This window comes from Euprymna scolopes, chromosome 12 (assembly GCF_053919585.1).
Source record: "Euprymna scolopes isolate OS-2025 chromosome 12, ASM5391958v1, whole genome shotgun sequence".
Taxonomy (NCBI): Eukaryota; Metazoa; Mollusca; class Cephalopoda; order Sepiida; family Sepiolidae; genus Euprymna; species Euprymna scolopes.
The window spans coordinates 54,921,289-54,944,102 of NC_136493.1; the positions used below are offsets into that span (position 1 = coordinate 54,921,289).

The 22,814-nt window shown below is 36.6% G+C and overlaps 1 protein-coding gene across 1 annotated transcript in view; it reads left to right on the forward strand.

Annotated features, from left to right (window-relative positions):
* The first annotated feature begins 1,128 nt into the window (after positions 1-1,128).
* LOC145291286 (sepiapterin reductase-like) overlaps positions 1,129-22,814 on the forward strand; it is a 30,977-nt gene continuing 9,291 nt past the window's right edge. Inside the window, exon 1 of the mRNA XM_080136937.1 lies at positions 1,129-1,748. Coding sequence (XP_079993063.1) covers positions 1,193-1,748 — 556 coding nt within the window. The 5' untranslated portion in view covers positions 1,129-1,192. The remainder of the gene's footprint in view (positions 1,749-22,814) is intronic.

Here is a 22,814-nt window from a genome sequence, read left to right on the forward strand (position 1 = left end):
TGACTTCACAATCCGGGGCTGTGCAGCTGATTTGTGGCATCTTCTGGTTGCTGGTTTCCAGAAACTCTTGGTCATAGATAAGTACAATTTACTTTTTAGAGTGTCGCAATGACCAAGGGTTTATTGGATATCTGAAGGAAATACAAAAGAGTGTTATTTACATGGCACAGACGTGCATATCAAGCAAAATGAATAGTAGTCCTCTAGTCCAGACGCAAAAAGAGGAAGTTGACAGGTTTTGTTGACTTTTATACTGGGGTCAGTGTTCTGACTGCACATGTCTGGCTTTCACTTTAAAGAAAGTGATGTTTCGCATGTGTGTGTACTTGTGCGCGTATGTGTGCGTATATGTGTGTACGTTAGCGTGCGTGTGCGTGAATGTGAGTGTGTGTATGAGGCTGTGTATATGCGTGTGTGTGTGTGTGTGTGTATGTGCGCGCGCACGCACGTGTGGGTGTGTATATGTGTGGGAAAACATGTTCGAACACATCTCACTCGGGCTAATCCTGAATATAAGATCTCCATTACCTACAAATATACCATTTCGATTCACAGTAAATAAAACACAATAGCCATCGTCTTTAAACGAATATCAGTGTTTGTCATTCTTCTTTGCTACTGCCGTTATCTTTTTACTTTTGTGCTTATATTGTTAGTTGTATGGTCACACCTCTCGACTCTACACCACCGAAACGAATAAAAAGCGAAAGTTCATTATTTTCGTAATAAGAAGCTAATCATGGTTACATTTTTGAGATCGGATTTTTTTTTTAATTCGTTACAGTCACGCTTACAATAATTTTTAAATGAGAAAAAAATGGTTTTAGTTTTCTTTTAATTTGCTTTAGACTTTCATAATCCAATGGATTATGGTCAAGGCGAATAATAAACAAACACGCACATACATGCACAGCCACACACGCGTATGCTTATGCATTGCATCATATATTATGTTTTTTGTTTTTTTTAATGGTAATAGGATATTATTATCGTGTTTATTTTTTTAATGTCGTATGATATTGCATATTTTTAGAATGTTATCTTATTTTAAAAAAAATTTAAAAAAGTAAAAACAAAAACAAAAAAACGTATTTCTTTATTCAGCCGCATTTTTCGTTTCGTTTCTGCATTCGGCAAACCAGTTACTCGTTTTCATGCTAACTCACATACTATACTTTGTAACCAGTCAGTCATGTCGGCTGAACCGTTAATCTCGAAATGTCCGTCCGTTTGCATTGTTACGGGAGCCAGTCGCGGCCTGGGTCGCGCTTTTACCCTCGCTCTGGCCAAAATCTTGCATAAGGATTCCATATTCGTTTTAATGGCGCGTTCAGTCAACTTACTCCAGGAGGTAAAGAACGAGTTGATCAAAGATGTCAGCAAATCGCCCTCTCACGTAATTATTGTTGAGTTCGACCAAAAGAAAGTTGTTGGCAAAGAATTCGTTGAGAATCTCTTTACCCAAATTCTTCAACCTCAGCTGTCCAGTGCGATGGGGACGGCCGATTACGACACGTGTCTTATCTTACACAACGCCGGTACTTTAGGGGATCCCAAGAAGAAAGCAGTTGAATTAACTGACGTGGAAGAAATTAAAAATTATTTTAATATTAATTTGAATGGATTAATTGTCTTTAATGCGATGTGCTTGCGGGAATTATTTGCCAACACAAAGAATCGATTTCTTGTCAACATTTCATCTCTTGCGGGCATCCAAGCATTCAAGTGTCTATCTTCATATTGCACAGGTAAGATTCTTGGGGTATGTTTGACAATAGCAACAAACCGAAAAAAAAAAAAAAGTGCTCAAGAAACAAATATAGGAATACTAATAGATTTCTAGGTCCCCCTGCCCCTCCACCGCCCCCTCCCCCCTCCCTCCATGTAATAGAATTTTTGTGAAAAATTAAACAGTTCTTCTGCTCGGTGTATGTCGGCGCGTTCGCGTTACTTATGGAAAAAACGGTAAATTAAACTGCAGAAGCAGTAAGCACCTGTTAAATGTTGTACATTGAATAACCCCCCCCCCTAAAAAAAAACGAAAAATAAAAATGCTTTTGTAAATCGCTCGTAAAAACTTAATTTTTTAGATCAATTAAAAAAAAGCATCAAAAACTGCTACACAGAAAAATGAACCACATTTTTTTTGTTTCTGAAAACTTATTTCAAATGTTTGCTAAAAAATTCTCCCACGATGTGACAAGTCACCTAACTACGCGCGTCCATAAACGATGGCGGTGGGTTGGCACAAAATAGTGCGAGGGATCAGGGTTTTAATACCATGCAAGCGGTAAATCTGCGACGGGTTTGAATATCAAATTCGTTGTCAGCGGCCCCGAAAACTTTTTTCGGTATTCTTTTTCATTTTCGAGTTTTTGGCGATTACTCTAATGATGACAGCCTCATGTCGGTCATCTTGTCGATTTAACGATGCTAATGCAGAGAGTGATCCGCGCTATTTTTTAAATCTTATTTCCACGTTTAATTAAAGTTTTGTTTTTTTTATTCAATTGTAAGGTTAAAGTACAGAATATGTACAAAACACCCTCCCCTCCCGGCTCTCCCCATGTTAAGAATGGCTTTTTAAATAATAACGTTATTTCAGCACGGATCACTCTCTGAACGAGTACCTATTTAACTTAAGCGCTTTGGCACTACTTGCGTTTCAAAATTAATAAACGCTTTAAAATAAGTTCAAACATTACAGGCTAATCCAGTTAAGTAGAAGGGTATTTATCTGTCTTTTGGTAACATTTATTTGTAATATATTTTTTTCTTGGACACTTTTTTGGTTTGTTGTATATTGTAAAACATGCCCTATTCTTGAAAGGCGATATTTATTTCTATTTTTGGGATTAACATTAAAGGATATTATCTTTTCAATTAAATTATACATAATTGCACACACACACACACACGTAATATTTTCCACTGGAGAGCCATATTTAAAACAGCTACATGGTAAACTGCTGATGATCCTTATTTTCTTTTTCACAATTAAAGTTTAAAGTTCCTTGTTTTTTTTTGGGGGGGGGGGGGTTTCGCCCTTCAATCCCCATTTGAATAAGTGCTAAGTTTGCAATATGTTAAATTTAGCATAACTGAGAATTTAAACTGAATTGTTTTATATATAAAATACTCGAAGCTTCTTTAGACATATTAAATTCAAATATATTATCATAAACAAAAAAAAAAAACAATATTGGCGGACCTGAGCGAGAATCAACCCCCCCCCTCCCAAGAATGGCTTTCGGAAAAAACACCCATAACTCCCCATGAACTGTCTGAAAAAAATGGGGCAAAGGGTGACACTCCAAGGCGAGCAGGTAAACGTTAGGGTTACAAAAACAAAAGACTCTTTTAGCGATCAATAACTCCCCATACCTTTGATGGCCTTGAGCCTACTTTGTTAAAATGTATTATATATATATATATGCAAATAAATGATTGAAAGTGTAGTGTCTGTTCTGTTCAGACAGTGAAAAAGAAATGCTTCTAAACTGAGGCAATGATCCTTTTGTTTTTTTGTTTTTACTTTTCTCAGTTAGATGTTCCCTACATTAAAAAACCGACCTTATGTCTAACCTTGCCCTCATGGGGAGTCAAGTAAGGCTGGTAGTATTTTTTTAATGCTTGCCACGGCTCGCGAACAATCACTATTAAGAATTTGTCTCATGTGACTCAAATTAAGTAATTAAGGGCAATCATTTGAAATTTAGGACAAATCGTCTGCTCTGAATATATAGTGCCCTTTTGGCGGAGTTGTATTTTTCCTTGTGTCTAACTTTACTCTGGTGAGAAAACAAGTTTTTTTTTTTTTCTTAGTTTAATACTACTGAAGCAGCACTCATTCTAGGCAAGTTGAACTGGCTTCCTCCATAGGAGGAAGTTTCTTGGGAGTATGAAATTCATAAACAGTCCCTAGTCACGGGTATACCCCAGTTAGATAGCAACATTAGTTCTTTTGTTTTTTTTTTTTACGGCTCTTGTAGTGAGGTGTCGACGTCCTTCTACATACAGCATCTACTATTTCTAAATGGTCACCATTTGGTATTGATCAGTTTTAACATTGCTTAATTTTGGTGATCTAACGAGAATTGGTGTGTCAATGTAATTATACTGCTCAAAAATAAATTCAATAAACGTGAATCATGAAAAATGCCTGAGTCTAGAAAGATTTCTTCTTTACTGACTGAAGACAGTAAAGCATAGTATCAAAACAGATACTAAAAATATTGTAAACTCGGCAAATATTTAGATTGTAAAACAGCAGTTATTCAGAATTGCCCTTGATTAATTTGAGTCACGTAAAACAAATCCTTGTGAAGCAAATCCTTAATGACGAGTCATGGAAGTTAAGTAATACCTTGTAACATCCCTGGTTAATAGATGTTGAACCTGGCTTGTACTTAGACAGGTGACATGTGGCGATTTCAGAAGACTAAATGCACAAACTGCACCGGACAGATACCCTATTCCTCATATCCATGATTTTGCGATCAGATTACAGAACGCGACAACGTTTTCGAAGTTGGATCTAGTAAAGGCATACTACCAAGTTCCCGTAGCAGAGGAGGATGTCCACAAAACAGCCTTGACCACACCATTTGGACTTTACGAATTCACTCACATGCCCTTCGGACTTCGAAACGCTAGTCAAACTTTCCAACGTTTAATAAATATGGTTTTCAGAGGATTGCCATTCATATTTGCATGCGTGGGTGGCGTCCTGATTGCTAGTAAAAACTTTGACGAACATAAACAGCACCTGGATCAAGCTTTCCAGAGATTATCTCACTACGGCCTAAAAGTAAACATTTAAAAATGCATTTTTGGACACTCAAAAGTCAACTTCCTCAGACACACGATCACCAAGGGCAGAATATCACCACTACCCGAAAAAGTGAGTGCCATCGTTAATTTTCCACAGCCTACATCTGTTCGACAAGTCCGCCGATTTATAGGGATAATCAACTATTACAGGCAATTCTTACCCAACTGCTCTAAAATTGTTGCGCCACTAACATCACTGTTGCAGAACAAGACCAAGAACCAACAGTTAACATTAGGTGGACCAGCTTTAGCAGCTTTTACTCAAGTGAAGAAAGCCCTAACAAATTTCACAAAGCTGGCTTACATAAATGACAAGGAAGATACCAGGCTCACACTTGCAACAGATGCATCAGACGTAGCCGTAGGGGCAGTCATACACCAGCTGACTGATGAAGGGATGACCCATATATCATTTTTTTCGGCTAAGCTAAACAAAATGCAAAAAAAATATAGCACATTTTCGAGGGAATTATTGGCAAGTTATCTAACGATTAAACATTTCAAACACATTTTCGAAGGCAGAAATTTCACGATCTACACAGGTCACAAACCGTTAACTTATGCGCTACACACACATGTAGACAAATATGGCCAACGAGAAATCAGACATCTCAATTACATTGCACAGTACTCCACGGATATAAGATAAGTGAAGGGCCAGGACACATTGTAGCAGATGCCTTAATCCAGAGCCATGATCACTTCTCTAAATTGCAGCTCGCTAAGCATGGAATTGATAACACGAGAACAAGAATCAGACAACGCTTGTTCAGGAAAACACATCCTTACAACTCGAAAAAATGGCCATACCCTTCAGTACAGCGATTGTTTATTGCGACACGGCAAAAAAACAACCATGACCGTACATACCACCTAGCCTCAGATGACAAGTTTTCCAACATCTTCACAATTTATCTCACCCAGGAAAAAGAGTTACTCTAAAGCTAATTACGCAACATTTCATGTGGCTGAATATGAACACAGATATTCGAAATTGGACTAAGACGTGCATACCTTGTCAAAAGCTCCAAATTCAGACACACAAAATCACCACTGGGTTCTTTTAGCACACCTGATGCTAGATTCACCAACATCCACATCGATTTGGAAGGACTGTTACCAACTTCAAAGGGATACACCCACATCCTATCGTTGATAGATTCAGCAGATGGCCTACTGCCATAGCCGTTAAGGATACTTCAGCTTCAACAATAGCCAGAGCCATACTTCAGGACTAGATAGCCATTTTCGGAGTACTCACAGTCATTACAACAGACAGAGGTTCGCAGTTCCAATCGACACTCTTTGTGGAATTCAATCAATTACTAGGAACAAACCATATCAAGACTACGGCATATCACCCATCCTCGAATGGCTTGGTTGAACGCTTCCACAGGCAGTTAAAAACCTTTAAAATTTAGAAGATTGTCTTTTTAACGCTTTTCAATTAATTCAATTCGTTTCGTTCATTCAGTCACTTCAGTCTTCTTCCTTTCTTCTCGCTTCGACTTCACACAATAACATGCCTCTCGTTTGCATAACATCGTCGCTGCCAAAGCCGTCAAAACCATAATTACACACACCACACAGACACTCAAAAATCACACTTCTGCACACATACACCCATTCCGCGCATTTTCTAATTAATAACAACAAATTACTTTCCTCACGGGACTTTTAAATAAGGCGAACTTCACCAGTTAAAACAATAACCTTAAAATAAGGACGTTATTTTCACACAAGACTTTTACCTTCTAATCTTATTAATTTCACGAAGGACTTTCATCTAACATTCTGATCATAATGACTTTGCATGCAATAACTTTCACCAATCGAACCTTGCTTATTCATCTTATTGTTTTTGTTAAAAAATAAATATGGTGCATTTTAAACCAGAAGGTGTCATTTTGTTTTATTCCTTTTATTTTGTTTAGGGCAAAGAGATTTAATTTCACTTAAACTTCTTTTCCCCTACAATGCTAAAATAATACATCAAACAATGAAAAAATTTTAAGAAAAAAAAAAAGACCTCTTCTCCACAAGAGTATAGTCCCAGAAATTTCTGAGGCAGTTTACAAAAAGGTTAAAAGATACACTAAAAATCTTATCCTTTCAAAACTGAAAAATAAATTAGTGATCATAAATATGAATCTTATTGGTGCTTATGTATTTTTGGTACTGCGCTATTTTTAAATACTTTTTTCAGGTCAAATTCAAGTTTCACAATATATTTTTTTCTTATTAAATTGAACGCTGGAAGCACAGAATAGTTATAAAACACCCTTCCCTCCCCATGTTAAGAATGGCTTTCGAAATAATGTTATGTCAGCGCGGTACCAAAAATATATAAATAGCATCTTATTTATTGCAACAAAAATGAACACACAAATATTATAGTGAACCATGATTAGTCCCGGAAATTGCCACAACAGTTTACGAAAAGGAAACAAATCAACTAAAGAACTAAAAAAAATAATAATACCCGAATAATAATACCTGAACAATTACAATTAGTTACTCAATCTAGAAAGGAAACAAGTTAATTAACAAACTAAAAATGAAACAATGTTAAGTAATAAAATAATTAAACTTGTTATTAACTTGTACTTGAAACGACATTCACCCTGGAGGAGTTGAGTCGGCTTCATGAAGATGCACATCTCGTACCACTGCGGCCCAAGCCCGGCGATCGGAAGCAAGATCCCGAGTGAGCAATAGCCAGTCACGTCTCCAACGAGACAGGCCATAGATGAGCGGGCCCGAAATAAGCTCAGCGTCGGCTTTGATAGTCCCGAGCCACGTTCTTAGCTGGCCACCGACACGTTTTTTCCAGCTGGGTAGAGGACGTGGGGAGATAGCCTCGTGGATAAAGACCCCCGCATCACAGCGAGAGGCATGGCCGAACCATCGAAGGCGTCGGGCCCGCAGTAGGTCAGTAATTGCCTGGAGATTGCAGCGACGCCGGACTTCTTTGTTGGCGACGAAATCCAAGGGACGGAAACTTGTTAACTAATATACATAAAACCCAAAGTAAATCTATCTATCTCTATATCTATAAAAGTGAACGTGTCTGTGTGTCTACATTTCCCTACGCAATAACTGTCAATTTTTAGTCTACAGATTCGAAATTTGATATACAGGGTACTGAGATTTCGGAAAATTTATGTGATCAGTTTTCGGCCAGAAATTTGGCCTTTGAGAAATCTACCAAACTCCTCCGACAATTTTGGGTCTAAACACTTGAAATTTTAGATATAGGTTCCTTGGACATGGATCTTACTTAATAACTTGATTTGAGTCCAAAACAATAAATGTTAAGGGGTCATATAGGGGTCAAAGTTAAAAAAATTGACCGCTTTTTTTTTTTTTTTTTTGCTCAACATACACCTCCAAACACCCGAGCAACGCCGGGCTGAAATGTTAGTATATCTATAAAAGTGAAAATGTCTGCGTGTGTGGGTCTGTGTACATTTCCCTACCAAATTACTCTGTCAATTTTCGGTCTAGAGATTCGAGATTTGACATAAGGAGTATTGAGGTTTGGAAAATCTTTTTAATCAGTTTTTGGCCAGAAATTTGGCTCTCAAGGGGTCAAAGTTCAACAATTTGACCTTTGAAAACTCTACCAAACTCCTTTGCCAATTTTGGGTTTAAACACTTGAAATTTTAAATGTAGGTTACTTGGACATGGATCAAACTTTATAATTTGATTTGAGCCCCAAAAAATAAATGTTAAAGGGTCTAAATTGGGGTCAAAGTTAAAAAATTTTTACCTACCTCTGTGGTCTCTACCAAATTACTTAGCCAATTTCTGGTTTAAACATTTGAAATTTTACATAAAGGATATTCAGAAATAGGGCAAGGTGTGGGTTGAAAATTTGAGCTGCCAAGGGGTCAAAGTTCAAAAGATTTGACGTTTGTGGTGTCTAGCAAACTACTCAGCCAATTTTGAGTCTAAACATTTTAAATTTATACATAACGGGTATTCAGACATGCGGCAAGTATTTTAATCAGTTTTGGGACGAAAATTTGGCTGCCTAAAGGTCAAAGTTGAAAGAGTTGACCTTTGCAGGTTCTACAAAATTCCTCTGCAAATTTTGGGTCTAAAGACTTGAAATTTTAGATGTAGGTAACTTGGACATGGGTAAAACTTTGTATTTTGATTGGAGACCATGGAGAAATGTTAAGGAGTCAAAATTCGGGGTCAAAGTTTTTAAAAAATGACCTCTGCGGTCTCTATGAAATTACTTGAACAAATTTTGGTCTAAACATTTGAAATCTAGATAGTAGATATCTCACTGCTGATGCAATTCTCTATATAAGAGCCAGGTACGTCCAAGGATGGAATACTGTTGCCAGATCTGGGCAGGAGCTGCTAGAAAGGACTTGTCCTGCCTTGATAGAGTTCAAAATAGACTTTGTAGCCTCGTAGATGTCCTTTTCTCTTCCCTGCAACCTCTATCTCACAGAAGAGATGTTGCGAGTTTGTCTCTGATGTATCGTTATTTTCATGGAAAGTATTTGACTGAGCTTCAGTCTATGGTCCCCCCTTGCCAAACTTTCACAAGAAACACCCGTCTAGCTGAATTCCCCCCACTCTTTATCTGTGCCTAAACCTAAATGTAGATTCCATGAACAAAGCTTCTTTCTTAGAACTGCACGCCTATGGAATTGTCTTCTGTTTCCTGCTTTCTGGCTGACTACAATATGGTTGTCTTCAAGTCTAACGTAAACAACTTCTTGATGAGCCGTTCCATATAAGTTAACAAATTTACCAAATTTCCATTACTATATTGCCCAACTTCTACTGTACACTCTTTAACCCTTATCCTCGAGTGGCCTCTTGGCCTTGTTAATGTGGTGATGCCTGTGTAAAAAAAAAAACAAAAAAAAACCCCAGATTATTACAAGAATGCTCTGTTGATTTTGGGGGCAAAGGATAAAATCCCTAGCTGAGATTGAATGATTGCGATCAGGGATCACTGCAATCAGTTTCTTTAATGGAAATCGTTCCAGACAAGGCATGAAGCCACTTGATGTAAGGAGCTAAAAAAAAAAACTAGGTCAAAAACTTGCTAATGAGAAGTTAGATGGAATAGATTTTGACCTAGAATTATGTGAGAGAATATTTCTCCCTTTCCCTTTTTCTACCAAAGAAATTCCATGAGATGAAGGTGGAACATCTCACTTCTGGTCCCCAACAATTTTTTGATATGTCTGATTATAATTGTGTAATGTCGTACACCATTGCAAATAGGCTAACAAATAAAGGAAATAAATAAAAATCCAGGTCGGTATTTTTTTCTTTTTTAACAAAAGCATTTATTACAGTTACTCGCCCGTCTCAACACCACTTAAAAGTGTCTCGATTCTGTTCCACTACACCTGGCACGCATTTGTTTCTTCCGAGCACATGCTGGCCACAGCCAGCCCATTCTTATATTCACTTTACACGTCCGTCTCCTTTGGTGTTGACTTAGTTTTCCCCTTCTCAACACCAGCTTAAAAGTCTCTCACTTCTGCTCCACTACCATAGACAGCCATTTCTCATATGTCCATCTTTTTTGACTGCACTCTTTCTTCTGACCGCACACTGGCCACAGCCAGCCCATTCTTGCTTTCATTTTACATGTCCATCTTATTTGGCGCTGACTTTGTTTCTCCCCTCGACCACATGGTATCCTTTTTTTTATCTTTTTCTTCACACACAAGCCTGTGCGCACTTGCCGATTTGCATACACATTCAAATGCTGCTCCTGCTGCTAATATAATCCCATCATTAAGCTGCCATCCATTATTAAACTGCTGCTGCTATTTTCACATGCGCTCAGCTATAATTGTTGTCGGCAATTTCTGGGACCATGCTCTTATAGAGACGAGGTCATTATTTTTACTAAAAATTGTTTCCTTGTTCCATCGATTATTTTAACGTCTCAAATTATCTCGTGTAAAAAATGCTAGTTATCAAACTGGGATGATCATCAAAATTTCACAAAGCATCCAGTAGATGTGCCAGATGTATTTTCATTAAAAAAAATGCATCCACATTACTTTTTGAAATTTTGTGTTTAAATATGGTGGACCATTAAGTTAAGTGAGATAAATATGGTGGACCATTAAGTTAAGTGAGATGAATAATAATTTGTCATACGGAATTTATTGCACAACTCTTCCACATTAAAACAGGACAAAATTCAACAAATTCTATTTTTATATGCAATTTTTCTACTAGATCATTTTCTGTGATATTTGGGGTTTATACTAATTTTGTCATAACATGCAAGTATGTAATCACGTTTTTACCTGAAATGTGTTGGTTTATTACTAATCTACACCAGCACGCAATATGCTATATATAAACCCGGGGGTGTTTAGCAAAGAAGCCAACAAACAACTATGCGAAAAAAAAAAATACAATAAATAAATGTTACCATAGGCAATAAAAGTTATTTTTATATCTAAAATGCTCTTGTGTGTGTGTTTTAATGAGTTTTAATTCTCTTTATTTGATCTTAAAAATGTAGTTTTTACAAACTAATGTGAAAAGAAAATGGCTACATCTTTGTTGGGAAAGAAGCCTCGCTTTGAATTTCACACTGTTTATGGTCTTTAAAGTTTTTTTTTTGTTTGTTTTTTTGTTTTTTTTTCATGTGCACATCTCAAAAACGTGCATTTTTCTTGGGAAGGGGGATGAATTTTGGCACTTGTACTGTTTAACATTGGTGGACTGGGGGCGGAGGGGCTAGTGGCAGTTCATCTGCGGGGGCTGGGCCAATGGTGAAACCCTGTCACAATGTTAAACTGCACAAGTGCCAAAATTCATTCCCCCTCCCAAGAAAAATGCACACGTTTCTGAGATGTGCACATGAAAAAAAAAAACCTTAAAGACTATGGATACTGCAAAATTCAAAACTAGGCTTTTTTTCCCAACAAAATATTGCCATTTTTTTTTTTCATTTTTTTTTCACATTAGCTCATAAAAACTGCATTTTTGAGATCAAATAATGAACAATAAAAACCTAAAAACACAAAAAAAAAATTAACATTTTAGAAATATTGTATTTTTCTTTTTTTTTCACATAGTCATATGTTGACCCGGTTTTAATTGCCTTGCAAACCAAGGATTGATTACCAATCTCAGACTACAATGAAATTGTATGGTGTTCACTATAATCTGCAACTAGTTTCTAGATTATAGTAAATGTTTGAAGCCAAACTTAAAAAAGAAAAAGGCCAAAAAATGGCGGTCCTGGATATGACCTTAAACTATATCCGATGGTGAGGCCCCAGCTTGCGGGCTTTGGGGAGTGTGGAGCCACCCTTTAATTGCCATTGCTCCCAGGTCTACTCTGACCCAGAGTGGTAGTACCTGTTAGGGTCCCAACAATGGGTTAAATAGAAACAGATTTGCAAAAAACATATATTCTATTAAAAAAATGTTCTTCAAAATCACCGGATTCGGCATTAAATAATCTGAAAAGGGTTGATATGCCGTAAAGCAACCAACCAACCAAAAAATGGCAAAATCGAAATTTTTCTTTATAATTATTATTATAAAAAAAAATATAGGCTATATTTAAGGTTTTAACTCCCAAATATTTGTGTGCCTGTTTTTTTTTGTTTTTTTTTTTTAATCTTAGGTATGACTATTAAAAAAAATGACACAAAGTGTATGTATGTATGTATTAGCTTGGTGCAAAAAAAATATCATTTTTGATATTCAACTTCCAAAGATCATAACTCCTTTCATAATAAACTTTATTAATTGAAACAAGAACCATTAGAATTAACACATTTTTCCGAACAAAAAAAAACAAGTTTCTTTATCCCATTAGCATAGAAATCCGGAGTTCTGGAAGCGGTGAAGTCATTGAAGGCCGATTTGGCCTCATCTCGGTTTTTGAAGCCTTTTTCGCGCAGGAAGTTGTCGAGATGCTTGAAAAAGTGATAGTGGGTGAGAGGTCCAGTGAATATGGCGGATGAGGCAATCTCATATCCCAATTCGTTCAGCTACCGCAGGGTCAGTTGAGCAATATGTGGGCGAGTATTGTCATGAAGGAAAATTGGTTCCTTCATATTGACCAATCTTGGGCATATATGTTGGAGTTTCTGGTGCATTTTGTCAATTTGCTGGCAGTACTTCTCCGCCGTAATCGTTTCATCCGGATTCAAGAAGCTGTGAGGGATGAAACTAGCTGCAAACCACCAAACAGTCACCATAACCTTTTTTTATGCAATTTTGGCTTCAGGAAGTGTTGTGGAGCTTTTCCGGCATCCAACCATTGTGTCAAACATCGTCAATTGTCATAGAAGATCCACTTCATATCACACGTCACAATCTACTCAAGAAATTTTTTTGTCATTTTTGTTGTGCAGAAAGAGGGTAGAAGACACCTCAAAACGATGATGTTTTGATTATCATTCAATTCATGCGGCACCCATTTATCCAACATTTTTGACTTCCCTATTTGCTTTAAATGGCGAACAACTGTTGAGTGGTTTTGAAAAGATCGGCTTCAATTCGACCGTCTTCATCTTTGAGGCTCTTGTCACCATTACGAAATTTCTTGGCCCACCATTGTGTCACTTGTTTGTTGGTGGTTCCTGGGCCAAACACATCATTGAAATCATGAGCTGGCTCAGCAGCTTTTTGGCCTAGTTTGAACTGGAACAAGAAAATTGTGCAGATTTGAATTTTGCCCATGCTGTCGAAAAGCCTGCAAAAAAAATGAATGAAGAGATTAAAAATGTTAAAGAATAACACGATTGGATAGAGCGAAAACGCACTTCAAAATGACATAACATGGCTATATATATCAATGAATTAATGCAGAAATCATATATAAAAATAACGTATGTGAGAAAATGATATTGTTTTTTCACCGAACTAATATATATATATATATATATATATATATATATATACATACATTAGCAGTTCAGCCCAGCTTTACTCGGGCCCTATGTACTGTTCATAACTTTATGTGCATATATATATATATATATATATATTAAAAAGTTTGACTCGTCTCCAGGTAACCTACATCTAAAATTTCAAGTGTTTAGACACAAAATTGGCGGATGAGTTTGGTAGAGTTTTCAAAGGTCAAATCGTTGAACTTTGACCCGTTAACAGCCAAATTTCTGGCCGAAAACTTATTAAAAGATTTTCCCAAATCTCTATCCCCATTATGTCAAATCTCGAGTCTGTAGACTGAAAATTAACAGTAATACACACACGCACACACACACACACACACACAATTTCACTTTATATTGTGATGGTGACGATATTGAGATATATCAATATCGTATTAATAAAATTAAATAAATTTGATGGTTAAAATTCCAAGATGCGAAAGAATTAGAACGACCAAGTGAACCATTACCATGACAACAATGGCGGCAGCGAAGAAAAAATAATTAAAGAAAGGATGAAGAAAAGAAAAATGATGATATATTTAAAATTCAGAAAAATGTGTCCAGTGTCTCTTTCAAAGAAAGTTGACCGTTAAGAATTTGAAACCCAAGCCAGTTGCAGAAAAGGTCTCAAGAACGATAGACATCTATCCGACTTCGCTGGTAAAAGGAAGAAAACGCCACGAGAAATATGAAAAGGAAAAACATTTGTTGTCAACCAGCGTAAAACTAAAGGTTGGTTTATCTTTTACTCTTCTCATTTGTCAGTCATAAAGATTATATATATATCGAACCAAGGTGAGAGAAATTATAAAATGTAAAAAAACTCAGCTCTCGCTAGAGCGTGATAAAAATATATATATATATATATCTGGTACGTCCAAGGATGGAATACTGTTGCCACATCTGGGCAGGAGCTGCTAGAAAGGACTTGTCCTGCCTTGATAGAGTTCAAAATAGACTTCGTAGCCTCGTAGGAGATGTCCTTTTCTCCTCCTTACAACCTCTATCTCACAGAAGAGATGTTGCGAGTTTGTCTCTGATGTATCGTTATTTTCATGGAAAGTGTTCAACTGAGCTTCAATCTATGGTCCCCCCTCGCCAAACTTTCACAAGAAACACTCATCTAGCTGTAAACACTATCAATAATTTCCCCCACTCTTTATCTGTGCCTAAACCTAAACATAGATTCCATGAACAAAGCTTCTTTCTTAGAACTGCACGCCTGTGGAATTGTCTTCCGTTTTCCTGCTTTCCGGCTGACTACAATATGGTTGTGTTCAAGTCTAAGGTAAATAAGTTCTTGATGAGCCGTTCCATATAAGTTATTAAATTTACCAAATTTTCATTACTAATGATTACTATATTGACCAACTTCTACTGTACACTCTTTAACCCTTATCCTTGAGTGGCCTCTGGGCCTTGATAATGTGGTGATGCCTTTGTAAAAAAAAAAAAAAAAAAAAAAAAAAAAAAAAAAAAAAAAAATATCTCGCCCGAAAGAAAGAAACACAAACAAAATAAATAAACGGGAAAATCAACCGGAGTAACTTCCCTTGGTCTATTATAAAAAGACATAATATAAATTAATAATGAAAGGGACACAACTTGTCTTTTTTTTTTTTTTTTGCTGAGAGTTTGGTATGCGAGACATATTTATACATATACAGAGAAAAAAAGAAAAAGAGAAGACTTATGAACTTATGTATATATATATATATATATTATCATCTTTTGAAATTTGTATATATTACCTATATGTTCTTTGATTCTGTTAATTAAAATAAAACATTTAAAAAAAGAAATATGTGTGTGTGTGTGTGTGTGTGTGTGTTGAATTATCTTTTCATGTTAAAAATACATGTTGAAACTTCTCTGACCCGCCATTTCTTATAACAGACAACCGATTGCTAAACTAATCTATCTATCCATCTGATATTCATTTTATACAACAAACAAGCTGATAGACCGTGTAAGTCAAAAAGAGCAGATAATTGTTATCCCCATTTAAAATGCTCTTTTTAATAGAGGAAGTCAATTGAACTGGCACATAGCACCTTAGCGGCCTTCAGTGTGAACTGAGATTTTTTTTTTTTTTTTTTAAAGTAATTCATCATGATCAGATAATAAAACTGACCTCCGAAGGGGCACGTTACACACACACACACACACACACACACACACACACACACACACATATATATATACACTTGTGCCCGATATTATTCATACCCCCCCTTGAAAATTGAGTTTATTAGATGTAACTTTGTAAGAATTTATTGTTTACGTCCATATTGATACATATTCTTTATAAACCTCTTCTGATCATTTTCGTCATTTTAAAATCTCGGGATACTTGTAATAAAAGAAATATACAGCTATTTATAAAATCTGCAATGTTCAAAAATAATCATACCCTCTTATTTTTTCAGTATTAATCGAGTTTCTGACTGTCTGTTTCCTGTTTGATTCTTATTTTGAATGCTTTTATACAACCTTTGATTAATTTCATTTCGTTTTTTGCATTTTTTCAGAAATTAAAATGATATCAACTGAAAACCAATAAAAGAATAAAAATTATTAGTATGGGGAAGAAAAAAGAGCTTAGTAATGATCTTAGGACTAAAATTGTGAATTCACATAAGGATGGTTTAGGTTACAAGTCAATTTCCAAGAAATTTGAGGTCCCTACAGCAACAGTACAGAGCATCATCAAAAAATTCCAGAGCTACCCCACAACAAACAACTAGATTGGTAGAGGAAGGAAAAGGAAACTGTCTGCTAGAGCCACCAGGAATATTGTAAGAAGTGTTAATGCAAATCCAACCACCACTACTAAGGACATTTTAGAAAATCTGGAGTCTTCTGGCATAAAAATATCAAGGCAAACATTGCAAAGGACTCTGCATGAAAATGGTCTGAAAGGAAGAAGACCAAGAAGGACTCCATTGCACACCGGAAAACACCTTGCAGCACGTCTAAAGTTTGCTAGGACCCATGTGAATTCTCCAGAGTCCGTTTTCCCAAGTATTTTGTGGACTGACGAAACAAAAATTGAATTGTTTGGCCATATGGATGCTTCTTACGTTTGGGGGAAGAAAGGAGAAGCTTACAACCCAAAGAACACCATACCCACGGTGAAACATGGTGGTGGTAGCCTAATGTTTTGGGGCTCCTTTTCGGCTAGTGGTCAAGGTAGTTTGGTCAAGATAGTTGGAACCATGAAGAAGGAGCAATATTTGGAGATACTCCAGAAAAACATTAGACAGGATGCGGAGAAGCTCCATTTAGGACGAAACTGGGTCCTTCAACAGGATAATGATCCAAAACATACTGCCAAAATAGTCAAGAAATGGTTTGAGGATAATCAAATTAATGTTTTGGAATGGCCTAGCCAGAGTCCCGACCTGAACCCTATCGAAAACGTCTGGCACATAATGAAAACTGAGGTTAAAAAGCGGAAACCTAGAAATTTGAGGGAGTTGGAGAACTACTGCATTGAAGAATGGTCAAAAATCATTGTTGATGCTTGTAAAAACCTTGTTGATAAATATCCAAAACGGTTACAGGCAGTTATTAAGAATAAAGGGCATGCTATTGACTATTAGTAAGAGAGGTATGAATAATTTTGAACTAGTGCCATTATTGTTTTTCTTTGTATAATGTTTCAAACTTACATAATTTATTTATTTGTTGAGTTTAAATTAAATGTTTATGCTTGATTTATTGTTTGAAATCCCTTTAATGTTGTCTACCTTCTGGTTTGAGCAATATTCTTATAGAAATCTCAAAGATCCGAGGGGTATGAATAATATCGGGCACAAGTGTATATATATGTTTTGTTTTGTTTTTTTATATGAAGGTCACCACTTATCAAGGCCCCGGAAGCCACTCGGGGATAAGGGTTTTTGTGTGTACAGTAATCAGTGGGATAGTATCGTAGTAATTGTTAGTATTAGAGATTTGATAAAGTGTCTTACTTAAAGGGGCAGTTCATCAGGAATTTGTTTATGTTGGACTTGAAGACATCCAGGTTGTAGTCAGGTGGGAAGAGTTCCACAGGCATGCACTTCTAAGAAAGAAGCTTTGTTCATGGAATCAGTTTTGATTTAGGCACAGATAAAGAGTGGGGAAAATTATTGACAGTGGTTTCAGCTAGACAGGTGTTTATCGTGAAAGATTGGCGAGCGGGGACCAGAGATTGGAGCTCAGATGAGCACTTGCCATGGAAATAATGATAAAACAAAGACAGGCTCACAACGTCTCTTCTGTGGGAGAGAGGTTGCAGGGAAGAGAAAGGGACATACCCTACTAAGCCACGAAGTCGATTTTGTACTCTGTCAAGGCAGGATAGGCTGTTTTTAGCAGCTCCTGGCCAGATGTGCCAGCAGTACTCCATCCTTGGACATACTTGGCTTTTATACAGATAGAGAATTGCATCAGTAGTGAGATATCTTCTGGAACAGTAGAAGGACCCCACCATTTTCCCAGCGACCTTGGCAACAAACGTGATGTACATGTTCCACTTCAGATCAGGAGTAAAAGTCAAACTCAGAAGCTTGTCAAAAGCCTTCTCAAGACGAGAGCCACCTATTTCAATTGATGCCAGATGGGGATCAGAGCGTTGATGATGTAAAGATAGGAGCTTGGTTTTAGATGCATTAAAGGTAACCAGCCACGACTTCCCCCACTGAACCACGCGCTGGAGATCAGGAGAGAGAGAATCAGAGAACTTTGTCATTTACAGCCTTTGGTGTGTTGCCGTAGATGGTCGTGTCATTAGCATAGATGTCAACGAATGATTTAAGTATGTGTTTAGGGAGGTCATTGATGTAGATCAAGAAGAGAGTTGGGCCCAGGATTGACCCCTGAGGGACTCCAGCATTAATACTGTGGATTTTTGATTTCTGCCCATCAACCACTACTCTTATGAGCCTATTTCAGAGAAACGATTTAATAATTGAGAAAACGTTTCCAATTATACCGTAGTTGGAAATCTTGTGAAGTAGGCGTTTCTTTTTTTTCTATTTTAGTAAGCCACCATCACCCAAAATAAATGCAAATTTACATCACACTTTTTAAAAGCAGTTATTTTAAATAATTAGCTAATAATTAGAATTTCAGTGTCTTTTTTACTACTGTACTTTATCTTAGAAATTAGAATTAGAAATTGTTCTTATTACTTATGCAGAGAGTGATGATGTAGAGAAAGAAAGAGAGATTGCAAATAATGATATAAAAATGTTACTATTATTAGATTGCAGAACGTGGGGTGGGAGGCATGTCGACATGACTGTTTACATAGTTTACTACCTGCCTAATCTTTTTTTTTTTCAAAATTAAGTTTTACAAACTTTCGTGATGGTTAAGTATTATCGAAATTTCACATGATATATCAGAATGATTCATTACTGTTAAGACATTTTTGTTTTTATTTTCTTTACATTTATGAAGAAGTCCTTGTTTATTTTGCTGATTGCATTTCGCTTGTACACAGTTGGAGAATGTATGGTGTGGTCCCTGGCCTTAATAGAGGCCATTTTGGATGATGATAGCATCTTTGGGTATGGCCAAGAACCACACTGTCATTTCATATTAATTGTTCATAAAAATTATAACGAAGGAAGAAAATGAAATATATATAATGTGTGTGTGTGTGTATGTGTGTATGTATATATATATATATATATATATATATATGTCCTTCATTTTCTTCCTTTGCTATAATTTTTATGAACAATTAATATGAAATGTCAGTGTGGTTCTTGGCCATACCCAAAGATGCTATCATCATCCAAAATGGCCTCCACGAACATATATATATATATATATATGTATGGATCCAGGTAGATAGGGGAAAAGAAACAAAAGAAAATAATATTAAATAAATGAATAAATATCTGCAAATAGTGAACCCTTCTACCTCCTCCTCAAAATCAAGTGTAGAACCACTACTAACCCCCCTCCCTCACACGCATCACTAGCAGCGAGATCCCCGCCAACTCCTCCTCCCGTACACACAACAGCGCTAGCAGCAAGAACGCCACCACTATCTTTAACACCCTGCCTTTTTTCCCTTTCATTCACCCTATCTCCCTCTGTGTAAAAACCGATCCGCGAAAAAGTAGTAACAGCGATAAGAAAGAGCGAAGAAGGAGAAAATCTCTAAGCGGAAGAAACGAAAAAACCCGGTCTTTTTAGGTCGAGACCACGAGGGAAGCGGATGAAAAAAAAATTCCTTGCGCCGCCATGCCAAAAAGCAATGGGAGGGAACCAGTGACCAAATATGATGAATGAATCATCTCCGTATTATTCCGAGGATAAAATGAAGGACTTTCTTTTGCTGTCTAACTCATATCCTCATAAAGGCAACTAAAAGAAACCTAATATCCAACCATCAGAAAAAAAAATCGGCATGGAAATGATACCCACATGGAACAATGTAAAATGACGCACAGCGCATGCAATTTTCGGGTCGACAAGACAATGTTGATGAATATGAAAGAGACTACAGAAGGCAAGATATCTGCATTGACAGATTTTAAAAAAAAATGATAATAAAAAAAGCAAGAAAGAAAGGAGCTACGCTGGCCATGCTATATGTTTTATCTGCAGTTAAGTACCCCATTTCTAATGCCCCATCTCCCAAACCCAACCCTCATCTCCATCCACGTTTATTTTTTTTTCTCTGGACTGTTATTACAGAACGACATTCATGTCAATTTTTCTTTACTTTATTTTTTTTTAGTTTGATATCATTATTTTTTTTATTGCTTATTTTCTGATTTGCTCGACCTCACTCTGACTCATTGAGGTGTTGCATTAAATTTCAATTATGTGTTTAATAAAGCCCTTATGATATTTTATCCATGTGTTGTGTCATTTTTGCTTTGCATTCGAATCGTTCAAGGTTAAATGAGTCATTCATGAATCTTAGCACTTTAGATCTTTTTCTTTTATTTTTATTCTGTGTTACAAGCAACACAGGGTGAAGCGCCATTCTAGAGTCGAAGATTGTCATATTATTAACATTGTTCATTGTTTTGCATGCTTTTAACAATTCTTTCCTTTTTGTTACAGCATATATATCTGTACTTCTTGATGAATAAAGCCTAGTTCACATTCGTCTACCATGTTATCCTTATTACAATTTATTCATCAAGAAATTTGACTTAAAATGGACCAATTCTTGAAGCCACAGCGTTTCGATGGTAGCCCTTCAGGAGTAGCAACATGCCACACAACCGCCTATAACTCACAGGAAAATGGCCAGGTGGAACGACTGAACGCAACCCTATGGAAAACAATATCGCTAGCATTGAGGTCGAAAAAGTTGCCAATTTCTCATTGGAAAACAGTTCTATGATGCCTTACACTCCATCCGTTCCTTACTGTGTACTGCTATTAACGCTACATCTCACGAGAGGATATTCCAGTTCAACCGTAAAGCAACATCTTCCACCTCTCTTCCCAGTTGGCTTTTAAACCCAGGTTCGATCCTGATGAAACGTAACCTACGGTTATCTAAGTACAAGCCATTTGTCAACAGTCGAGTTGCTGGAATGCAACCCTCAATATGCCCATGTTAGACTCCCAACTGGAAGAGAGGAAACTGTCACTGCGACAACTTGCTCCAAAATCGCAAGATACACTGCCGCACACTAATGACGGTACTATCCCACAGGAAGCTGAACCTCTACAACCAGATACCTTGTTAGAACCTTGCATATCTGAAAAATCTCGAAATTTCATCCGCTGATATAGCGCCCGATAAAAACCCATCAGAACTTATTCGTAAGCAACGTGTCCACCCCTACCACCTGAGAAATAGAGATGCTTAAACTAGAACTTTTGCATATCATTCCATAACCCCACTCTGAACATTTTTCACCTGGGGTGAATGTCATTATTATTAACATCGTTCATTGTTTTGCATGCTTTTAACAATTCTCTTTCCTTTTGTTACAGCCTATATACCTCTTGATGAATAAAGCCTAGTTCGCAGGTTATCATTCGCCTACCGTGTCATCCTCACTACAAAGATCCTAGCCAGTAGTGATACACCAACTTAGCTTCTCCCAGCCCATAACAATATATGTGTGTGTGTATGTGTGTGCATATGGAACTGGAAATAAATGAAACATTGAGGAATATAAGAGTCACCAGTTAGCGAGTTTTCACTTAACGAAAGCATTAACAGATTTTTGTAAATTGAAAAATTGAGGAAAAAGAAACATTTTTATAGAAGAGATAAGAATATAAAAGTTACTTTCACCCATGGAAATGTTCATAATGTAAAAACACGTGTTTTTGGTAAAGAAAGTTACACATCAAAATATTCATAGTGTGATTGAAATGTTATAAAAATAAAGAAAATAGAGCAGAGCGGGCAGTTCTAGGAGAGAAGCTTTGTTCATGGAATCCACGTTTAGGCACTGATAGAGTAGGGAAAATTATTGACAGTGATTTTTGCCTTAACGTGTGTTTTTTTGTGAAAGATTTGCGGGGGGATATATTGGAGCTTAGTTGAATACTTGCCATGACAATAATGATAGAGCAGAGACAGGGTTATGACTGAATTTTAACAAGTGCTTTTTCTGTTATGTCACAAGTCCTTACAGTAGATTCCTAATTTCAACAAAGATTCCAGAGTTTTACAAGAGACACCTGAAAAAGTTTGGTGGTTATACTGGTCAAAACATTGAGAAAATAGCACTCCAGATAAGAACAGTAATCCAAATAATCCTCATCTCAAACATTCAGAAATCCTCATCTCAAACATTTAGAAATCCTCATCTCAAACATTTAGAAATCCTCATCTCAAACATTTAGAAATCCTCATCTCAAACATTTAGAAATCCTCATCTCAAACATTCAGAAATCCTCATCTCAAACATTCAGAAATCCTCATCTCAAACATTCAGAAATCCTCATCTCAAACATTCAGAAATCCTCATCTCAAACATTCAGAAATCCTCATCTCAAACATTCAGAAATCCTCATCTCAAACATTCAGAAATCCTCATCTCAAACATTCAGAAATCCTCATCTCAAACATTCAG